This window comes from Notolepis coatsorum, assembly GCF_963971535.1.
Source record: "Notolepis coatsorum genome assembly, chromosome: 20".
NCBI lineage: Eukaryota > Metazoa > Chordata > Actinopteri > Aulopiformes > Paralepididae > Notolepis > Notolepis coatsorum.
In genome coordinates this window covers 65,545,406-65,569,782 of record NC_140184.1, presented here as the reverse complement: position 1 = coordinate 65,569,782, position 24,377 = coordinate 65,545,406, and the positions used below count along the sequence as shown (strand labels likewise).

Here is a 24,377-nt window from a genome sequence, read left to right as displayed (position 1 = left end):
CGGACCCGACCGTGCGAAGAGGCACTCAAGCAACTCAACGCACAGGGTGAGCAGACCGTGGCCTGACCCCACGACTACACACACGCACAACCCGCATGCCACCCGGGAACGAACGGAGGGAACAACCTCGTTACTGCCCCCAGAATCACGGGGTCAAGGGCAAACCCAACCCCGTGGCAAGACCGTAGCAGCGTAGCGCGAAGGAAGACCCAGACCCACTGAAGGGACTGGATCCCCTGGAAAACGGGGGCCCGGAGAGGTCAATGACGCCAGGCATCAAGACCCCACCAGGCGGTCACTTAGTGACACCGCCCCCCCCACATCGCCAGTGTATTCGGATAAGGCCCCTCCAAGAGCGGGCCCTTTCCCCCCAATAGCACACCGCCTGGCACACTGACCCTGCAGAACAGGCAGTCAGCATGGCCGTAAGCACACAAAAAAGGTTAACCAACGGAAGCAGGCAGCGCACCGGGGAAAACCAGGCAACAGGCTGTAACCTGAGCCTGGAGCACTGCGGACGAGACAGGCGCCAAAGGAGTCAGCTGAGAACAGCCCCCCCGGCGGAAGGGGCGTATGCTGGCGTTGTTGCATGACCAAGCCTCCATTTAAAAAAAACCCACCCAGAGGGGTTGAGGCAGAGAAGGCTGACATGATTGGCAGACGTCATGAACGTGCAGGGGCACCCTCAACCGGGTAACCCGGGAGTTGACACTGCTCATACACACCAGGGAATCAACCACCTTGTCATTACCCAATGTGGTGGTTGTTCCTATAACCCCTCAAGAAAAAAGGGTTATCCCAGGCCTACGGGTCGACGAAACATTACTTCGGACCGGGCCCGGCGATACGAGAAGCACAGGGTCACCAGAGGAGGTCAAAGACCACCCCAACAGGCCCCTCTTCGCCATGCGTGAGAGAGGAGCGAAAAAAATGGAGAACCAGCCCCAAGCACACCGTACTTGGTATTCCCAGGCGGTCTCCCAACCAAGTACTAACCAGGACCAACCTGCGTAGCGGCCGAGATCTGACGAGATCGAGCGTGTACAGGTTGGCATGGCCGTAAGCCATTACGACAGTGCAGAGTACAAAATGTACCCAACCAGGGTCTCCATTGCACTTAACCCTGTGACACCCGGACCGACCTGGCATTATTCCCCCTGAAAAAAGCCCAAGTCCCTCAGGGTACAAGAACAGCAGATCTGCATCCCCGGCGGACAACGGGTTTAACTGATCTGGACCAGCGTGACCAGAACCAGTCCCGTGCCCTAACCACGCCGACATGCCTACTCCAGGAGAAGGGGCAGATAAGCGTGTTGATCTTAAACATGAAAAGAAGGCGCCACCCAGACGTTCGGTGCGAACCGCGCCCGGTGGCCCACCCCCAGGGCGTGAGACCCCTCTACATATGTTTCGATCCATTCCGTCATCATCCCCCAGATATGAACGAGAATCCGTCGACAACCAAAACAGGTCGTCGGAAGAGGAAAAACCTCCATCCCAGTTGCTTTATAAAAACGCTGTTTTAACCTCAAGCAACCAAGGCGTGCCAGTCATTCACCTGATCTTCAACAGAACACCCAGAGCTAGTGTAGTATAATCCTATAGAATCCTAACAATAATCTAAGGTTATTGTACAGTACAAGGAGGTCGCTAAACTGGAGGAGGAAAGAAGGGTCATATGTGATAGAATTTTTGGTCTCCTCATCTGACTTAGTCAGATGAGAAATAAACGTGTATAGCCAGACAACCAGAACTCTATTTCAACTCAACTGATTTATTTGTCACAGGACCAAGAGTGAATAAAAGGTTGCTTTTCACATACAAGGATTATCAGAATACATTAACATGTCTGTTTTGTACAAAGAATCAACACGGTTTGCATCTCAAAACCCCAACATACATACAACAGTCATTGTCAACATCAAATGAACATAGATAATTTACTGTAAACATTACACATGAGTAAATCTGGTTTACAGATCAGGGATCTGTACATTACTCTAATCTAAACAACAATTGGTGTTTCCCATGATTTACTCACGTAAAATGCAATCAGCTCACAGTAGTCTCTGGGTGGGGAGCGGTGGAGCCGCAGACCTGGGTTGGGGTGGTCTGGGCTCCTGAACTAACACTATGTTCGCTCTTATATACTATAACTTCCCTCCAATCATAACATTCTAGAAGTACATTTTGGTCCAATCATGTGGTCTTCTGTGGCCGGTCTTCTGTGGGGGCTGGCTGCCCCCACCTCTGGGCTGTGGCGAAGTGATGGGACAGAGAGGGAGGGGGCCTGTCTGTGGCCCCCGTCGGTGTGGTCTTTTGCTGAGTACAGAGGGGTTCTGCTGGTGGCCCCCGTCGGTGTGGTTGCTGTGTGAGTCTTCTTTCAGTAAACAGAGGGGGGTTCTTGATGGCCCCCCCTCGGTGTGGCTGCCCAAATCTCCTCTAAATGAATATATAACTTTAACATTCCTTCTATATGGTTACAGATGTCTAATATCATCCAAGTACAGTCAGTGCTTTCTCAGACTGATACCAGACATCCTATGAACCTATATAGATGTTTTTATTGGGTTCTTTATTCAATCAAAGCCAATCCAGTATCATGCTTTTTCCTTTAGCTTTGAACCATGTCTTTATTGATTAATGATCTTTTAGCTCTGTCTGATATTGTCAGAGCCAGTATCTGGTCTCTGGTTAGACCAGCTGTCCTCTGCTGTAATCTGGTCACAGTAGGTGTGACCTTTGTCTCTTTGTTCTGAGTACTGAGTACATTTGTTAGTGGGGGTTTATTGACTGTTTCTGTAACACCAGTATCACTTCTTACTTTAGCACTGAAAACACACTCTGCTGTTGAAAGGGTACACCTGGCTTTACATTATGGTTCTCTAATTTATTCACACATATTAATTATGAAATTCAAAGTCAATATTACCACACTAGCACTATGCGTGCGTCGGGACACAACCACATCAATGAACAGGCTATTTAGACCTGTCATTGAATCCCCAAGGCGCCCAGGGGAACGACAAGAGGGGTGCGATGCTTCCTAACTCCAACCCTTTTTAATAGAAAAGAAGGAAGCACCAACAGCATGTATCCCAGTCTACACAGCCGGGGGTACATTTTTTTTACATTTTTACATTCCACCACCCTCCCATAGAGAGGAGACGGAAATCCCCAGAGAGACTTCCCACGCGAGCTGTACAGATTGAAAAGAATATATTGCACCTTGAGCCATGTACTGTAAAAGTTTGGTTTTAGGGCTCTCCGGGGAGGAGGCACTGAACCCATACACACTCAATAATCGAATTGAATCGAATACACACACAATAGAGTAGGACTCCTTCTTGAGGGTCCACTCACCTTGACAATCTGAGGAGGAGGCTCTGTACTCTGAGGAGGCTCCCTCACATGGAAGGAGAGTCCTAACTCACAGAGAGCCCGAATAGGAGCTTCGTGAGGAGGAGCCCTGACCACCCCCCGAAACAGATCCATCATATGGACCCGAACAGCACACGGAAGTCCTACCAACAGAGACGCGCACAGTGACGTACTCTATGGCGGGGGAATTTCTGCGGTGCACACGCCCAATATTCCAGGGCGTGGGACCAGGAAACCCCCCCCCCCCCCCATCCCCCCCTCTTACCCTGTAACGTGCCATACAGCAACGTGACAGGAACCTTGAAGGACAGGAGGTTTTAACCCCTGCCCATCAAAGAAGGGGAGAAAAGGATTACCAGTTCACCCCTTTACGACCCCACACCCATGATACGATGTAATGACAAAAAAGAGTATGACGCAGTCATAGTCAGCTCCATGAAGCGTCTAACAGCTTCACACAGCGCATGTGCTAACCTGCCATCTGATTTTTACTAAGGAAACAACACAGAATAGAGAAGGCCCTCTCAAGAGCCCCGGTACCAGACTTACACATGTGCTTCTACAGAGGAACGCCGTTTTTCATAATGAGAGAATACATAATTCTCGATTAGTATCGGCCACAGGCCTTGCTAAGCACACACGAAAAAGTGACCAAACAATCTTTTCTTTAGGAAAATATAGTTTCTCAAGCGGTTAGCACAACCCCAACAACTAAGCCAAGGGTTACATCGTATCCCTACCACACAGTGACACAATATAGTGTAACAACATGTCTGAGAGGAGGGTGAAGAAGTCCCCAGGGAACCGGGGGGAAAAACACCCCTCCTACTTTACCCTTAATACGGCCAGTTAAACAGGTAAACCTGTTAATATGTGAACACACTGTTCATTGTCATTACAGGCTGAGAAAAGAATCATTCTTTACTCATATGTCACTAAGCATAGCTTTATAGGTTAGTTTAACCCCCTTAGTTGTGAGTACACGGTACATGAACACACAATGTGTCTCAACACAACAAACCAGATCATTTTCACATCTGTAACAAATAACCCGATTTGCATGGAGACCAGTGACAAGACAATTCACACATAACTCGCGTTGTATCCTAAATGTAGTGCAGCAACACTCGTTTTGGAAAACATCGTTATTTACAAAACAGTTAGAAGGGAAAGCAAGAAGAAGTGTTCAAGGTCTGGTCAGGACCCTTCTTACCGTGAGCGCAGATCAAGCGAAACTGCAGTCTCTAACAAGGCACCGTAGTAAACACAGCCGTCCTGTGTTGTCGGCATGGGCAGCGGCGCCGCTCCATCCCGCCGCTACGGTCCCCCTTGTTGACGCAGTCCTCGCCGGCTGGCCCCAGGGTAGGTTCGACTAACATCCTCTGTCAAAGATGACGTCGTAGTCAGAGTGTTTAAGCATGTTATAGTCTCAGAACGTTCAACAGTGTAGCATTAAGCACTCGGCCGTTAGCAGCAAGCTAACATTACCTAGCCTAGTGACACAACAGGCTCCTGGTAAACACAGCAAGCTAGCGCCGCAGCTAACAGCTGACTGGCTAACACAGTAGGCCACAACTAGCACACAAGCTAAGCAGCTATCACCTGAACTCGTACACAACAATATAACAAGTCACACTCAGACAGGCCGCCGTTCTGAAACCCTCCTCACATTTTAAGAGAGAAGAGAAACGAGATGTTAACACAGTTTTACAACGGTGATTTTACCATCCGGCGGAGCCAGTACAAGTCCCAACTGGGCTGTAGCCGACTTGAACATGGATTTTCCGATAACGATCATCCATGCTCACATTTCCTCGTTTAGGGTATACTCTCATTTGTATATGAAAGACGGGGCCTTATACGGTGACAGAGAAGTACCCACGCGTCCAGAGATCCTGGGATCACCAGTTACTGGTCGTGTGGCCCACTAGTTGCTATAATGGGCTTCAAACCAGGATCCTCCGCCGTCGCCTAAAGGCTGAACAAAGGACCCTAATCTGGGGCTGGTTTTCGTAAACATTGTCAGCTAGCCCCCATAGCACTAACAGACAAGTGGAGCTCGCAAGCAAAACATTACTCACCAACCTGGAACCCACCGCTTCTCACAACAGCGGCGCGTCCTACAGTCCAGCTGTGTCGCTGGAAGGTTTTACCGCAACCAACCACAGCAAGGAGGACTGCAGTTGAGAGGCATGTAGCGGCATAAACTCCCAATACGAAACCCGACGGAGGTGAAGAATGATCATCATCTTCCAGACACTCCAGTACGAAGACAATATCGCCGTATTTTCTCGAATATAGTGAGAGAGAAAATAAAGATATGATGTCAACGTATCTCTTGTTTTCCAACTCTTCTCCTACTAACAACATCGTCAAGTGGGGATCTACCGAGGCACTCCTTGTGGTGAAAGCGAGAAAGGAGGCGAGGGGGTGGCCCCACCCCTGCTTATATGGGTAAGCTGATAGGGGTGTGGTCAGACAAATATTGGGATATAAAGGTACATTGTGGTCTTTTATTCAGTGCGCTTGCACGTGCGAGGACAGTGCATGAGTGACGCCGAGCGAGAGCCACTACGATACAGAACATACTCTCCAATCTTCTCCATAACTGGACTAAATCCGAGATGGTTCTACTCGGAGACCTAAACTGGGACTGGCAAACGGATTTACAAAACTCTTTCAAGGACTCTCTCTGCTTGGTGCAACTATATAGTTAACTCGCCAACTCGGTTAAACCAAAAAGATTTAGAGAAGTCCACTTTGATTGATGTTATTCTTACAAACGCACCTCACCGTTTCTCCGCAGTAGGCACGTTTTGTAATGATATAAGCGAACACTGCGCAATTGCTTGTGTGAGAACCTGTAAGGTCCCTAAAGGAAAGCCACGTTTCATTCACAAGAGGCGATTCAAACATTTCGATGAGCAAGCGTTTCTACATGATGTTTTTAATAGTGATTTACACATTGTTTCACTTATGACCGCTGTTGAGTTAGCATGGAATTATTTTAAATCCACCTTCTTGGCTATATGTGACAAGCATGCTCCTTTTAGGACATCTAGGATAAGCGGTAAAGACAACCCCTGGTTTAATGATTCTATGTCCTCTCTCATTCGACAGAGAGACACTGCCTGGGCTAAAGCAAAGAAATCGAATATTCCATTAGATTGGCATCTGTATAGGACACTAAGAAACAAATGCACTAAGCTGATTAAAAACTCTAAATGTGCCTACTATCTTAATGCAATGCATGACAATTTGAATAACCCTGCAAAGTTTTGGAAACTTGTTAAATCCTCCTCAGGTTCTATCACTCCAAACAGCCTTCCTGATCTCTTAAGGGTAAATCAGAGTGAAATCAAGGGCAAAATGGATATTGCAGACAGCTTTAATAATCATTTTATTTCTGCTGGCTCAATCTTTGATTCTAGCAACTCAGGGATGATCGCTGCAGAATGAGAGCCAGGTCCTCCGCCACTTGACCCTGATCAACTGTTCACCTTTGCCCCCATCTTGACCTCTCAGGTTCACAAAGCTTTAATGAGCCTAGATGTAAAGAAATCTTCAGGCCCAGACAAGATAGAGCCGTTCTTCTTCAAAGTTGCTGCAGGTCTGATTGCAGAACCCATAACCTCTATTTTGAATCTCAGTCTTTGTGCTGGTGAATTACCTAGCTCATGGAAGTCGGCCATGGTTCTCCCCTTGTTAAAGGGCGGAGACCCCTCTGACCTAAATAATTATCGCCCTATTTCCAGACTGTCTGTAATGGCCAAAGTCTTTGAATCTCTTGTAAACGAACAACTGAAAAAGTTTCTAACTGACCATAATATTCTTAACGAGTCTCAGTCAGGCTTCAGATCAGGCCATAGTACTACTTCAGCAACTATGCTAGTCTCAAATGACATAATTGAAGCACTGGACAAGAAAAAACACTGTGCAGCACAGTGGCGGCCGGTGTGAACTACATTTGGGTGGTCGCAGGCATCTGACCAAGCTGACCAAGCGAATACTGACTCATAACGTTATGTAGTAGTTTTTGATAGAACATAAATCCTAAACTGTATTGATTCCCAATAGAAAAGGTCATAAGATTAAGCTTTGATCAGAAAACAGCTGCCTTAGTTAGTCAACGCAAGAACCCTCACAACAGGTTGTGTGCCGGCTGTAAAAGATAAAGAAACTGTTTGAACAAGCTTCCTTCTTCCCCTTCGGGAGTGCTAGAACAAAGGAGCCACCTGGCTCCTTTAGGGTGGGACAGGAAGGATTTTAGATAAGCCCTAGCTAACACAATGAGATGATGAGGTCACATGGAGTTGTTATCAGCTGCTTCGCGGCCTAGGGACACAAGGACAGTCAACTGTTCTGAGTAGTATGAAAAGTCTCAAATAGGAATTATAGTTAAATAACTTATGTGTGTTTACTGAGGTAGAATGTTTACCATCAATGTGAGACTGTTAGGCTGGAGCTTGGTAAATCATGGAGGAACATATTATTAATGAACGTTAAAGTATAAACTGTATAAAAGGGATATTGATGTAAGTTAAAAGAATGATTAGGCCTGTTAGCTATTCACTGAAAGTCAGCTGACTGTGTTACAGACTTAAATCCCCTGCAAAGTAAAACTAGTTTCACCTAGGGTGAAATTAGGCTTTATGGTATCAGACTGTGTTCAAATATGATATCTCTGTGTTTATGTAATCAATTGCAATTCGAATATATATATTGTGAGATCAATAACCCAAGTATTAGGTTGTTAGATGGTGTTTGTTCTTTGACTGGAAAACAAAGGAAATATAGAGTTGGCTGTGAAGCCAACCTCCTATTTCACATTCAAACTTAGTAGGCCTGGGATTGGAGGAAAACATCTGATGATGTCACTTTGGTGACGTCACGCAGAGACTCCAGGCTTTTGATATAAGAGGGGGTGTGGTGACGATGTCGAGGGGACTCTGAAACGAAACCACCAAGGAACCACACCCACCTCTTCACACGGGAGGAGACGACGCGGAAGCAGAGGAGCAGAACACAAAGAACATTTTGGAGGGAGAACAGACCTTTACCTTTGTTCATCAGCCAGCGAACAAAGCCCATCAACAACGTATCAACTCTACTTCAATATTAGTCTGATATAAGGGATCTGTGGCTTAGTACTTGAATACCCTTATATCATTGCAGAATCCATTTTTCATTGTAATTACACTCTTAACTTTTAATTAAAACAGATGCTGTTTACCACCTTCTCCTCTCCATTTCTCCTGCTGCTCCGCTGGTCGTCAAACAAAGACCTCCCGGTCTTTGTTAAAAGTACTTTCTAGGCTTTTAAGGTTTTGAACACAACGCAGAAGATTAGGTTCTGATTAAATCAGAACAATTAGCCCAGAAAAGTACTACAGTTACCAACGTTAAGTCGAGTTAATTGATTCATACTACACTAGTACACGTATGATCATCAATCCAATAATGAACACATATATATAGGCCTATCTTGTCATTTTAAACAAGTTACCATTCATTCATTCAGCCATTATGCAATACCCACAGCGAAATTAACACGCTGTGTTGAGAGAGCGAGAGAGAGAGAGAGAGAGAGAGAGAGAGAGAGAGAGAGAGAGAGAGAGAGAGAGAGAGAGAGAGAGAGAGAGAGAGAGAGAGAGAGAGAGAGAGAGAGAGAGAGAGAGAGAGAGAGAGAGAGAGAGAGAGAGAGAGAGAGAGAAAGAGAGAGAGAAAGCGAGAAAGCGAGAGAGAGAGACAGAGAGAGACCGCATTAACTCATTAACTCACTGTGTTTAGTTGAAACGTGGTCCAGCCGGAGGGCTTGATAAAGTGTATAATGTCCACTGTCCCACAGTCCCAGACTGTTGTTGTCGATGTATATCCACTGTCCAGAGTGACTGCATCACAACACAACAGCATCGAGTAACTAACTAACTAACTTCCTAACCAGAAACTGACGTCGGCCAATCAGAGAGAGCGTCTCCGAGAAATGCGGCTACGGAAAATACTGGCGTCGGCCAATCAGAGAGCGTCTCCGAGAAATGCGGCTACGGAAAGTCTCGACGCTGCTTGCTTAGATCAGTGATTCCCAACCTGGGGTCCGCGGACCCCCTGGGGGTCCGCCAGGGGGCGCAGGGGGTCCGCCAGACCACAGATGATTTGAGGCATTTTTTTTTTTTTTTTTTTTTTCTATTTTTTTTCTTTCAGAGAAATATTTAATTAGCATATTTTTATCATCAGAAGCATGAATAGTCTCTCCACTACAATAAAAAATAAAGATAAATAAATAAACATCTAGACATGATTTTTGAACGTTAACAGTAGGCTACCGGGTAGCCGCTAAAACGCGAATCAGTTGACTGTATCACTTTCTGTAGCTAGCCTAGCACGCTAGTTAACTTTCTCGGCTCATCTGCAGTCAGCCGCCAGAGGCGAAAATGTGTGACAAACAAAAAGGAGATGACGGCAGCTCATCTGCAAAAAAAGTTAGGACCTACAGCAATCGCGAAAATTACATCACCATGGGCTTCACTGAGGGACCAGACAAACGACCTGAGTGTGTGATTTGTGGAGAAAAGTTGGCAAACTCGAGCCTGAAGCCCAGCAAGCTGAAGAGACATCAGGCGTCTAAGCACCCAGAAACCGTTGGGAAGGATCCGGACTTTTTTCGGAGGAAAGAACAGTCTCTCAAGGCGAACAAGCCTGTTGATGTTAGAGTAGCGTGGAGCAGGGGTGGCAGTGATTTACAGAAGGCTACCGAAGCCTCCTTTGAGTGTTCGCTTTTAATTGCAAAAGCAAATAAACCGCACAATATTGGCGAGCAGCTCATCAAACCAGCCTGCATCAAAATGGTTTAGAAACTGTGCGGCCCACAGGTGGCGGATAAACTAAAATCAGTACCACTCTCGAACAATGTAGTGAAAGACCGAATTGATAAGATGTCAAGTGATTGCGAGCAGCAGCTGTCAGAAAAGCTTAGAAAGGGTCCATTTGCCATACAACTTGATGAAACTACAACTGTCGCAGACGAGGCTGTGCTCATCGTTTATGTGCAATATATCGAAAATGAGGATCTGAAGCAGGACATTCTCATGTCAGTCAACCTTACTACCACCACTCGAGGTGAGGATATTTTTACTGCAGTGGATTCTTACTTCATTCAACATAAATGCAAACCGTTCACCATTAGGGCCTGATTTGAGAGGATGATTTGAATATTGGCCAACATTTTGAAATACATATGGTGCAAGATGAGATTTGTTGATTGAAGGCACAAGTCAAAGAAGCATAGTGGGTCTAATTATGATGCATATGCCTGTGTATAAGCAGTTTGTTATTAAAATGACAAAAAAAAGTATTAAAATGACAATGATTATGGTATTTTATTAGGAGGGGGGTCCAGGAATTTCATCAGAGATGTTTGGGGGTCCCTGGGGGAAAAAAGGTTGGGAACCCCTGGCTTAGATGATAATAGATCGCTTGGAAAAGCGCCCGGCTTCCATCATAATACATCATATTTCAACGCACAGCGCGTTACGCACTGATTGGATACAGCGATGAAACCAGTGCACGGCCACTGTAAGCGCTATTGCGTCTAGCCCGAGAGAAATGCGGCTACGGAAAGAATAGACGCCTATTGCGTCTAGCCCGAGAGAAATGCGGCTATGGAAAGGAGTCACTTCCTGTTAATGAAAACAATTATTTATATTTGATATATTAACGTTATATTGTGCATTGGAAACACAAACATACTTAAAATGAGTAAATATTATTCATTTTAAACATGTTTATTTTATTTATAGGGCCCAAAAAAAAATCGTATTCTTCTTCTTTTAACCAGGGAGGGCGGCGCTCTAGCACCCCTATCGGCCAGCCGCCACTGGTGCAGCATTGTTTGTTGATCTGTCTAAAGCTTTTGATTCTGTGGATCATGCATTGCTACTGCAGAGGCTTGGCTGCATAGGTCTTGGTAAAATGGCTTTGAGCTGGTTTAAAAACTATCTATCTGAAAGAACTCAGTGTGTCTCAGTAGAAGATTATACCTCAGCTGCTCTTACTGTAAACAAAGGTGTTCCACAAGGTTCTATTTTGGCCCCTGTCTTATTTTCCATCTTTATAAATGAACTAGGAAATGGGATAAACCCAGCACGTTTTCATTTATACGCCGATGATACAGTTGTTTACACCAGGGGTTCCCAAACTTTTCAGGCCGGGGCCCAGAAAATAAGGCGTCAGAGAGCCGCGGCCCAATGCACATCGTCTGGCTTTTTTTTTTTTTTTTTTTTTGCCATGCGACCGATTTTTTAAGCCAAATATCACTTCAATCCTATTAAGTTAGTTCAAGTTAGTTATTCATTTATATGTGCTATTTAAGAGAGGGCTAACTTGTTGCAAAATAATAATGATAATAATAATAGCCTCATTAAAATACTATTGTTGCTTCGGTTGTTTTCAGCGTTTTATGTGCATAATCTGTTATTTAGTTTGAAATGTTCGTTGAAATAAGTAGATTTTTCGTTTTTGTTTATTTATTAAGTTAATATAAAACCATATAGTCACATTTTAGAATACAATAGAATAGAATTTTAGAATACAACTAGAAACACTGTCCTGGCCTGCTTCTAAGTTCAGTGGCCTGACAAAAAAAAATTTAAATAAAAAAATAAAAAATAAAAAAATAAAAAATAAAAAAAATGTTTTTTTTTTATTTTATTTTTTGTTTTTTTTATTTTTTTCAAATCGTCTCGCGGCCCATCCGTGGCTTCTCGCGGCCCACCTTTGGGTCGCGACCCCGACTTTGGGAACCACTGGTTTACACAGTGGCTTCCTCTTTAACTCAGGCCAGAGAGCTTCTACAGGATGCTTTTAATACACTACAACATTCCTTGCTAAGGCTAAGACTGGTCCTCAATGCAAAAAAGACCAAGTACATGACCTTCTCTCGCTCTCGAGCTAATACAGCTGTCCCTCCGATTCTGACACTGGAAGGGACATGCCTTGACAAAGTAGCATCCTATAAATATCTGGGCATATGGATTGATGAAAAGATGGCCTTTGATGTTCATATTGGGAACCTACTGAGAAAACTTAGACCTAAACTGGGCTTTTTCTTCCGGTTAAAGAAATGTTTCCCGTCTGAAGCCAGGAAGAGAATTGTGCAGAGTTCCTTTCTGCCTGTATTAGACTATGGCGATGTAATCTATATGCATGCTCCTTCCTCCCTGCTTAAAAAGCTGGATTCTGCGTACCATACTGCCATACGTTTTGTAACGGGTGCAGGCTCTCGCACCCACCACTGCACTTTGTATCAGTCATTAGGATGGTCCTCTCTGTACCAAAGAAGACAATCACACATGTTGATTTTTATCCTTAAGTTATTGCTAGGTAAGCTGCCCTTATATATCTCCAGACTTCTGTCCTTTTATACTTGCTTTTTTAATACCAGACGAGCAGCAAATGGGATGCTTTTAAATGTTCCTTTGATGCAGTCAGAGCTTGGTAAAGCTGCATTCTCCCACTATGCTCCCTTTTTATGGAATATGCTGCAAGTAAAACTTTGTCTAGAGGCACTTCCTACTGTGAATGCTTTTAAAGGTATGCTACGATTAGCCCTTTATGAAACATGTAACTGTTTTACCTGATGCTATTGCTGATCTGATTATGCTCCTTGCCACTGCACAAATGGCCTTCTGTATTTATATTTGAATTGTATGTTTTTTGTTTAATGCCCTGTTTTATGTTGAAACTTGTTGTGTGCCATGTTGGTCAGGACTCCCTGGAAGAAGAGATCTTGTATCTCAATGGGACATTCCTGAATAAATAAAGGATAAATAAAAATAAAAAAATAGGTTCTCTTGAGATATATATATTCCTCATGAACAAGATCAGGCTGCAATCCAGTCTGTCTTCCACCTTCAACCACGACAGCTTGGTATGCATACACTGTTTCTCATTGAGCAGTTCAGGGCCAGATGGGCCGCTCTGTTCTGAGTGAGCTGGATCTTATTGAGCTCTTGTCTTGAGGCATTAGACCAGACAGCTGGACAGTAATCAAGGTGAGAAAGAACTAATGACTGTATCACTTGCTTCAATATCAGATCGGCTAGAAAATACCTACACCTTCTGATAATTGAAATACCTCTGCTCATTTTGGCAACCACATTGTTGGTGTGAGTTGACCATGAGAGTGTTCCATTAAGTGTGACACCCAACAACTTTGCCTCTCTAACTTGCTCAATAGCTGTTCCGTCTAAAGATATACTTAGCTTCAGTATTTTCTTATAGCATGCTTGGATCCCAATATTAGGGTCTTGGTTTGTGAGATGTTTAACTTCAGCCTGTTTTCAGACACCCAAGTGGACACTAAGTTCAATTCTCTCTGAAGGACTTCATTAAGCTCTTCTGTCTTGTCTGATGATGCATACATTGTAGTTAGGGTGACCAGGTGTCCCCCTTTTGGTTGTACTGTCCCACCATTTGACCAAATGTCCCGCGTCCCTCATATTGAGAGGATGTCCCTCTTTTCGAAGCCAAAAAAAAACATGCATCTAAAAGCCCCTCCCTACAGACAGTAAACGTAGCAACCCACCTCTTGTCCACACACATTGCTCTGATTGGTTATAGTACTTTAGCGCGCTGCTTGCCTGCTTGTGACGTGACTGAGTCGTGACGCTACCTCATATCGCAGATCTGATTGGTTATAGTAATTTAGCGCACTGCTCTGCTCGTGAGAGTTGAACTTGTGACGCTACCTCATATCGCAAATCTGATTGGTAAAAAAAAACACAACAACATTACAAGCGAACTAGTTCAAGATGGAAAGCAGTAAAAAGAAACGGACCTGCAGTTACAACCAAGACTGGCAAACGACACATGACTGGGTGAGGCAGATGGCAGGCAATCCGCAGCAGGCTTTCTGTGTTTTGTGTCATAGTTCGTTTTCAATTGCGCATGGAGGAGAATACGACTTGAAGCGCCACAGTGGACGTGAGTCTCACTTGAAAGTGGCTCACCAAAAAGAAACATCCAGATCTATGGATACGTTTCTTTTTAAACCAAACAATGATAGCCAGACGGACAAGGTCACTGCAGCTGAGATAACAAGTGTCTATCACACAGTACAACACTCCCATTCATACTGTTTTCCCTAGTTCTGTGTTAACAGGGAATATCAAACACAAGACATGGTTAGGTGGTATTTAATTTGTATTTATTTTGATTTAACCTTTAACCTTTGATTTAAATCTATTCAGTGAAGACCATGGCAGTTATTCTAATAAAATAATCTATCTGTCCCACTTTGTCCCACTTTGTCCCACCAAAATCTTACTGTTGTCCCACTTTGTCCCACCAAAATCTTACTGTTGTCCCACTTTTGGACTTTTTGCATCTGGTCACCCTAATTGTAGTATCATCGGCGTACATAACCATACATGTATTTTCTAATACCCATGGCAAATCATTTGTAAAAATTATTTGTAAAAATGATCACCCCCCCCCCCCCCTCCTGGTAGAGACTCAGGAGACTGACTACTAGGAGGTGGTCCAGAGGGGGGGGGGGGGGGGGAGTCTCTACTTAGAGGTGGTCCAGAGGGGGGGGGGGGGGGGGGTGAGTCTCTACTAGGAGACTAGTAGTCACACACTCACATACACACACACACACAGTGTCTATCTGTCTGTCTGTCTGTCTGTCTGTCTGTCTGTCTGTCTCTCTGTCTGTCTGTCTCTCTGCTGTCTCTCTCAAAATAGTATAAGTGCTATCTTGGCCCTGAGAGCGTTGCTCTCCGGTTATGCAGCTGGACCCTTCTCAAATAAGCACGGAAAAGGCTATAAGCCTTATAGCTCCAATTTGGGTCACAAATTGCGGTACAAATCAAGGAGGTGTCTCGGGTAGTGGACTCTAGTTAATATTATGTTCTCTCTGCAATTAGACTGCCCCTCATTCATTCATTCATCCCTATCTGCTATCTCTGAAAACAGTTCCCTGCGAGCGCAGTCAGTGCACCCGATAACGCTATATATAAACCATGCTGCATTCATTCGGAGAGAAAGACCTATTCCAAATGCTATAGGGTTTGACAATAATTACACTACTGTCGCTATTTTACAATGAACTATAATGAATTACGGGCCATACAGAACACGCCAGTGTTGAAACTAATGCACGGAAGCTTATTTCCGCGTTGCAATATTCATATTCTACCACCAGGCGCCAGGTACGCACGGTCGGAGCTGTGCGTAAATATATGCACAAAGTCAAGCACAAGTTCAAATTGATAAGTCCCACACTTTGCTTAGAAATTATCGTACGCACGGGTTACGCACATATCTGTGCGTATGCAACGTTGATAAATGAGGGCCAGGTCCATCAGGCAGATCCAGATATATTAGTGTTGATAGAATCTTGGCTGAAAAAGTCCCATAGTGATTCCTCCATAGCCTTGGACCACTATAATGTATTTAGATCGGATATAATTGGAAGGCGTGGTTTAGTTGTTATATATGTCAAATCGTCTCTCTCTGTTATGGTTGTAAAATATATTAGTATTCCAACATTTTTTGAATTCCTTATGTTGAAAGTAAATCTGGGGCCAAATAATGACTTTGTTTGACCGGGATCTACAGACCTCCATCTGCTGATATTGGCTCAATCGATAAAATGTCCGATTTACTTTCTTAGTGCTCTGGTGCCGAGATGATTGTGATGGGTGACTTCAATCTCGACTGGCTGAATGCTAACTCAAATTACCTTAAGGAACTAGGTGGTAACCTCAACCTGTCACAGTTAATCACCGAATCCTCTAGGCCGAATCTGAAAAACAGCTCTAAATCCACCAATCCACCATCCAATTGACTTGATTTTCTCTAATAGGAGTGATTTAAAAAATAAACTTTAATGACCAAGCCTTTCTGGCTGACTTCCATCGTAGTAACATTCATGATACTTCAGAAATACCTGATGTGGAAATAGATTTTTTTTTCCATTAAAACATTTCTTGCCATTGTAGATAAACATGGTCCATGGAAACAGCTTAGAATGAAAGACAGACCAAAATCAGTTGGTTTACATCCAACCCACTAGCCATTACAAATAAATGTACAGCGAAAGATGCCAAAACAAACGATTTCTTAGAGTTGGTCAACCAGTTCCTATTCAGAGCCATCAAGGTTCTGGAAAGCAGTGAATGCTTATAAAGGTAAGGCCACTACCTCTCTACCCACAAGTTAAATGTAATGACTGCTTAGTATCGGAACAGAAAGAGATAGCTTTAATTTTATAATAATATTTTAATATTTAATATTCACTTTTCAAATGCTGGTCACGTATTCAAACAATTATGCAGAGCCCCTTCCTAGTGGAAATTAACATGTACAGGCTGTAGTAGGTCATGATCCACAAATCCAATTCCTTGTTCAACCCTTCCCTAATAATGTTGAGCACTACAATCCATTGATACCAGAAAATTAACAGGGGGGGGGTCATCTTTTCCTCAGATTAGCGGCACCTTTAATTTGAGAACAACAACACATATATTGAATTTCTCTCTGGTAACAGGTATAGTCCCTAATGCCTGGAAAACAGCCGATGTGACCCCCTTGCATAAAGGTGGAGATAGAAATGACCTAAGTAACTATCGACCAATATATCCCTCTATAATGTATTATCATCATATCAGCCCTCCACCTTTTTACAATATCAGTGTAAAGATAATACTGGTCTCAAAATCAGTCTCTCAGTCTTGAAATCACCCCACTGGACACAATATTTCCACTACTTTGTACAGCAAAACAGAGGCATCACAGGCTCTGTTTTAAGATTGTGTTTATTGGGGTAAGTTCAGCAGATTGTCTTATTTTCCTATTTGCAGTAATGGTTAAGTGCATGTTGTGTCTCACCTGAGGTTGACTGTGGTAGTATATATAGTGTCAGGGTAATACTGACTGTGGTAGTATATAGTGTCAGGGTAATACTGACTGTGGTAGTATATATAGTGTCAGGGTAATACTGACTGTGGTAGTATATATAGTGTCAGGGTAACACTGGCTGTGGTAGTATATATAGTGTCAAGGTAATACTGGCCGTGGTAGTATATATAGTGTCAGGGTAATACTGACTGTGGTAGTATATATAGTGTCAGGGTAATACTGACTGTGGTAGTATATATAGTGTCAGGGTAATACTGACTGTGGTAGTATATATAGTGTCAGGGTAATACTGACTGTGGTAGTATATAGTGTCAGGGTAATACTGACTGTGGTAGTATATATAGTGTCAGGGTAATACTGACTGTGGTAGTATATATAGTGTCAGGGTAATACTGACTGTGGTAGTATATATAGTGTCAAGGTAATACTGGCCGTGGTAGTATATATAGTGTCAGGGTAACACTGGCTGTGGTAGTATATATAGTGTCAGGGTAACACTGGCTGTGGTAGTATATAGTGTCAGGGTAACATATGCTGTGGTAGTATATATAGTGTCAGGGTAATACTGACTGTGGTAGTATATAGTGTCAGGGTAATACTGGCTGTGGTAGTATAGTGTCAGGGTAACACTGGCTGTGGTAGTATATAGTGTCAGGGTAACACTGGCTGTGGTAGTATATAGTGTCAGGGTAACACTGGCTGTGGTAGTATATATAGTATCAGAATAACACTGGCTGTGGTAGTATATAGTGTCAGGGTAACACTGGCTGTGGTAGTATATAGTGTCAGGGTAACACTGACTGTGGTAGTATATATAGTGTCAGGGTAACACTGGCTGTGGTAGTATATATAGTGTCAAGGTAATACTGGCCGTGGTAGTATATATAGTGTCAGGGTAACACTGGCTGTGGTAGTATATAGTGTCAGGGTAACATATGCTGTGGTAGTATATATAGTGTCAAGGTAATACTGGCCGTGGTAGTATATATAGTGTCAGGGTAACACTGGCTGTGGTAGTATATAGTGTCAGGGTAACATATGCTGTGGTAGTATATAGTGTCAGGGTAACACTGGCTGTGGTAGTATATATAGTGTCAGGGTAATACTGACTGTGGTAGTATATAGTGTCAGGGTAACATATGCTGTGGTAGTATATATAGTGTCAGGGTAATATATGCTGTGGTAGTATATATAGTGTCAGGGTAATACTGGCCGTGGTAGTATATAGTGTCAGGGTAACATATGCTGTGGTAGTATATATAGTGTCAGGGTAATATATGCTGTGGTAGTATATATAGTGTCAGGGTAATACTGACTGTGGTAGTATATAGTGTCAGGGTAACATATGCTGTGGTAGTATATATAGTGTCAGGGTAATATATGCTGTGGTAGTATATATAGTGTCAGGGTAACACTGGCTGTGGTAGTATATAGTGTCAGGGTAATACTGGCTGTGGTAGTATAGTGTCAGGGTAACACTGGCTGTGGTAGTATATAGTGTCAGGGTAATACTGGCTGTGGTAGTATAGTGTCAGGGTAACACTGGCTGTGGTAGTATATAGTGTCAGGGTAATACTGGCTGTGGTAGTATAGTGTCAGGGTAACACTGGCTGTGGTAGTATATAGTGTCAGGGTAACACTGGCTGTGGTAGAATACTAGTAGATTCTAGGTTTTTCATTGGCTACATTCATGTACATTACAGATTCTATTTTTTTCATTGGCTACGTTACTCTACATTACACATTCTAGGTTTTTCATATGCTATGTTACTCCACATTACAGATTCTAGCCTTTTCATATGCTACTGTATGTTACTGTACATTACAGATTCTAGGTCATAAGCACATGCCTCTCGTCTCCCAATTCATCAATCAATAAGGGAAACCTTCTTTCTCCACACTCAGTCTGAGAATATAACAAGCTTAGATACCATGCAGGCAATAATTCCACTACAGCAGCACACACATAAACCCTCACGCAATCTCAGTCTATGGTGATTCGAAACTGACAGATGGTCTGTTGAAAAGTGAAAAGCAAGAGTTTGACTCTCAATTGGAAGAGGAATAATTTCGTATCTGCCGCAACCAGATGCTGAAGTTTCACCAGTATCGTACAATCACTGTGATGCTGACACTCTCAGATAGGATGCTCTCTTGATGATTCAAATGTAATGTGAAGATATCTAAATTATTTTACAATTATTTTACATGCAAAGGAGACATCGTCCCAGTTTCTGGAGGAGCCATAAACAACTATTTGTGTATTCATGTCACACGACATTCACAAAGTTCATTTTCTTTCAATTACATCTATAAGAAGTTCATTACCACATGCTTCACACCAGCCAAGCTTCATTATTACAACAGTCTTATAGTTTCATATTCATATTAGCATTACAGTGAACATGTCTCCACAATTTGGTGATGTCACAGTTAATCTATATCTCATATGTCCTCAAGCAGAGTGGAATATGTCTGATGTATGGTTGCATGGCATACACTTGCAGCAGGAATTCCATATGAAAGTATATCCATGGCCGCCTAGTTATAGTTGAAAGTGGGGGTGCAAGTTTTTTTTTTATTCTTTTTTTTTTTTACATTTTTTTTTTTTTTTTTTCGAGGGGTGGTTTGGAGGGGGTCCGGCACGACCCCCTCCACGGCAGATTTTTTTACATTTAATGAACACCTGTATGTGCAATTTCCTGCAATATAGAGCCTTCAATCTTGACCAAAATAAAGCTGCTCTTTTCACTATAAAACTCAGTTTATATTGCAGTATGATAGCTATAATAATAATAACTTCACTGCGAGGGCTCTTTTAGCTAACGCTAGCTAGGCACGTATGATAGCCAATTACTATTATAATAATAATAATAATAACTTTCCCATCCTCCCAAAGCCCCTCCAGCCCCGTTCACATCCGCAGCACCAACAACAACAACAACAACTAATTGACGCTATCAATAGCCCCAGTGAGCGCGGCGGCTGAATGAATGAAAACTTTATTTAACAGATTGCAGAATGGGTACAATACAGTACGGCTCAATACACACAATTGTTAAGGGGATGCAGACCAGAGAAAGACGTTTGTCTTGTTTACATCAGGGTCCCCTTTCGTGACTGTGCTGCACCGAGTGAATCCACAGTCACTTGCTCCTCAATGGGAAACCAACCTAGATTTACCCTGAAGGACTGGTTCTGGCCGAACCGTTCGTTATACAAGTATCACAGAGACATTACAAAGGTGCTCACAGTTGCACGAGGGGTTCGCACAGAGATACGGGATGGTTTGAAAGCTCGGCGTTGCTAATAAATATTTTTAATATTTTTTTATAAACTGCTCAAAGCGGCATTATTTCCGCCGTTGGGTGATCACAGCGCCTGCGCACCATCCTGTATCTCTGGATTCACTCGGAGCAGCGCCGAGGCTCACCATACGAGAAATATTCAGTTTCAATCTGTTTGCGCATTTAGTATACAGTCACAGTGTTCGACTTACGTGATGATTTGCTCCATTTTGATGTAAACGCCGAAGAATAATCCTCACGAGTCACAATGTTATCCAATATCCAGCCTGAATTTTTCAAGGGCTTTCGAAAAAGCCGCCTCCCCCAACATGTCGTATACGTCATGCCGACGAACCGTGGCCCGTGGGCACTGGATCAAACCATTAAAGTGGGGGGTCACACAATCTTTGGAAACTTAAAAACTTGCTATTAAGTGTCATTGCGTATTATTAATTTGATTGAAATTACGTAGTTATGGTTCGATAAGATTTATATATTGGGGGGGGATATTTATATCATATGATATGATCAAAAAGTGAGGGAGCAAAGAGACAAGCTTGCTCCCCCAAGTTCAATAGTCCTGGAGCACGTGCATCGTCTGCTCCGTTAAGTGGGCGCCTATGAGTATATCCTCATGCCCCACTCACTTTGCTGACACATTCTCTGCTTTATAGTGCATGTGTTGTTTTCCCTCCAGACCTGCATGGCTTAATCATCAAGGAAATACGAGACCTACAACCTTTACCCCAGATGGGTTAGGGACTAATGCAAGGCAGCAGACATATCAAATTCATTGCAAACTGGACTGCAACACAACTGTGTGGGATAGATGGTTTTCACCATCGCTCACACATAATAACAAGCTTTCCACCAGTGGAACCTACTGCTGTACAGTTTCAGGAATATGGTAATAATGATGTAAAGGTCTGTAGACACTATACTGACAAAGTGACCATAGAGAAAGACAGCAGGAAAATTAAATGGTAAATGGTAAATGGTGCATTTATATAGCACTTTTATCCAAAGCGCTTTACAATTTGTTCCTCACATTTTACCCATTCACTCACACATTCACACACCAACGGCAGAGGCGACCATGCAAGGTGCCAGCCTGCTGATCGGGAGCAATTAAGTGTCTTGCTTAAGGACACTTGGACACGCTGCCCGGGAGGAGCGGGAATCAAACCGGGAACCTCCGGATTACCAGACAACTGCTCTACCTGCCGATCCCGAGCCCTTTATAGGCGCAACAAAAGTGTTTTGTGAGCAACACATTCAGCGACCGATATGAGAATCTTTCATTGTGATTCAGGCAGCAGGTCTGTGAGCAGGATTCCATTTCCAAAAGAAAGGAAGACAGCGGCAGCTCCGCCAAAGCCTGAACCAGATAGGACACTTTTCCTGCCTCCGCTTTGTTCTGTGTGATCTGCTACATGGCACAGCTGTTGGGATAATGTGAGAAGGATTACGATTTCATCCTCCAGTGTGACGTTTCACACACTAGCAGTCCTAAAACCAAAGCCTTTTCCAGATAACACCACCTCGAATGTGTCTCCGCTTTGATGTCAGGAAAGCGGAGGGAGGGCCCGACACTGCGCTGCTGTCCTCTATCTCCCGCCACTCTTCCCACGACAGAGACTTATTCTCAGGCTCATCTGATGCCTCTCGCTTATGAGATCCCTTCACATTCGGAAGTGAGACAGAATACAATATACTGTAGACAACGTTCCCCCTCGAACATTGACAGTTAGTCAGTGAGCTATGATGGTTTTACGGAGCGTTGGTATGGTAATTGAAACGCTACGCTATACAGTGCTGCTCATTCAAACGCTGAATTTTGAAACATCAATCTCATTTGATGAAAACTGAAATCTGTCACAACTTCACATCTCTGCCAAAGCTGCTCGACTAATGAGGAACACCGACGAAAGGAGGCCGTTCGGCGTCACTTGGAGGAGAATAACTAATAAAGAAATTATTATAATAATAGAATAGGCAATATAAATGTCATTGTTCTCCCAAGTGTTGCCGAACGGCCTACTTCCTTGGTAGAAGAAAGGGATGCCTCACCTCAGTCCACTGTCCCTGGGTCTGCACCATGAGGATGGCACAGGGGTCAGACTTGTTCAGTGTGTCTCGGTCCAGCAGGGCCTTGCAGGCGACACGCAGCTCTACTTTAGAGACGCAGGTAGCCGGACCACTGAGTGCGGCCGCTGGAGACGTGGCCTCCTGGGCGTCGTTCATCCCGGCTGAACACAAGAGGAGCCGCTGACCAGCGAAGCAGCGAGAGAAGGGTTGGGAGGCGTTGTGGAAAGTTGATCTCTTAAAGCCAAGGGAGCCACTGAAATCCTCGGAGGCACTGAAATCCTTCGGAGACAGGACTCGGTCGAGAGTCACAGAAACAGAGCTTTCTTGTGTGAGAGAGAAGATCAAACCCACAAAGTTATCACCGCCTGTCACTTTTGGGAAGAATAGCATCTCTTCTCCATAAGATGATGGAGGTGGTGAGGGTGCAGGTGGCGGAGTCTTGATTAGACGACTGAAAATATGCAGAGAGTCATGCATGTTAATCAAAATCAGTAACTTTTCAAATATTCTTCAGTCCATATGGAAAACAGAGAGGGGGCTGCTCAGGGTTAAGTCTATCTATCCACCACAGTATCTGACTATCTGGACACTGGACATAGATGTCTGACTGGTAGGCTGGGCTGGGCTGTGAGAGAAAGATAATCAAATATTTGCTGATCCATGCATCATATACCAAATACACCAGTTAGGCTAAAACTGTCATTTGAATTTGAAAAAATAACCAAAAGTTTGGTTAAAGTAGCCCATGACATAATAGATATACTGCTGATATAACATCATTATCTTCGTGTCCTTGTCGATTCTGTTCTGCCATAATGCGTCGGCCTGCTCGTGCTGTGAAAGGGGATTACAATGAAGTCCTGATTTTTGCTTTCAGCACCACAGCACTGGACAGCGACTGACGGCACCAAGTCTGAACCGCAAGTGTAGTACCCGCCTCTCTATCTCCAAAGAGCAAAAAAACGTGTATATAATGTAAATAGCTCAGGCTTAATAATGGAGGCTAATGTATGTGGGCTAGACCATAGACTACAACAATCTGAGTTGTGTTTCACACAAACTCGGGAAGCGGCTATAGAGAATAACATGTTTTTTTCTGTTTATTGACCTAAGACTATTCAATCAAATTGAGACGAGCGTGAAAGGTTTTGTATGGGCTATTTACCTATAAAACACAAGTTAACGTTCAGTGTTAAACCGTGACGACCGATTAGACTATGCATCGCACAAAATTAAGTTATACAATTAGTTTGTCATTTACTGTAGCCAGTATAGTGGTCTGTGTGGCTTACCTTCAATGAGCGTCTGCAGACTATATCCAATAATTTCGGGAAGAAACAATAAAGAATACACTTTTCTTTCTGTCAAAACACAAACCTGCTAAAGGTTATGCCACTTTAAAACATAAAATGTGAAACAATACACTCGCAGCTTTTCTTCTCTGCCTGGCTTCTTGATTGTTAGACACTTGTTTAAACCTCTCCCTCAACACACTGCTTGATTTCCCCGAAACTCACCGATGATGTAGTGGTTGGGAGCGGAGACAGAACACGGGCTTGTAGACGAGGGAGTGGATCTGTTATGATGTAAAGTTCGCATCTCCTTTGAGACTCAACTCTTCGAGCTTGTTCGGTGAAAAGAATCGTTCATATAATTTCGTTCTTTGGACTGAGGTTAATGAGAACACACAGACAAACACAC

General features: G+C 43.5%; 1 protein-coding gene across 1 annotated transcript in view; it reads right to left on the bottom strand.

The window, feature by feature from the left end:
• The window catches only part of cpne7 (copine VII), a gene marked incomplete at both ends in the record, with an annotated part of 210,175 nt that extends 187,343 nt beyond the window's left edge, over positions 1 to 22,832 (bottom strand). Inside the window, one exon of the mRNA XM_084337136.1 lies at positions 22,659 to 22,832. Within this exon, the coding sequence (XP_084193262.1) occupies positions 22,659 to 22,832 (174 nt within the window). The remainder of the gene's footprint in view (positions 1 to 22,658) is intronic.
• Between the last annotated feature and the right edge of the window lie 1,545 nt (positions 22,833 to 24,377).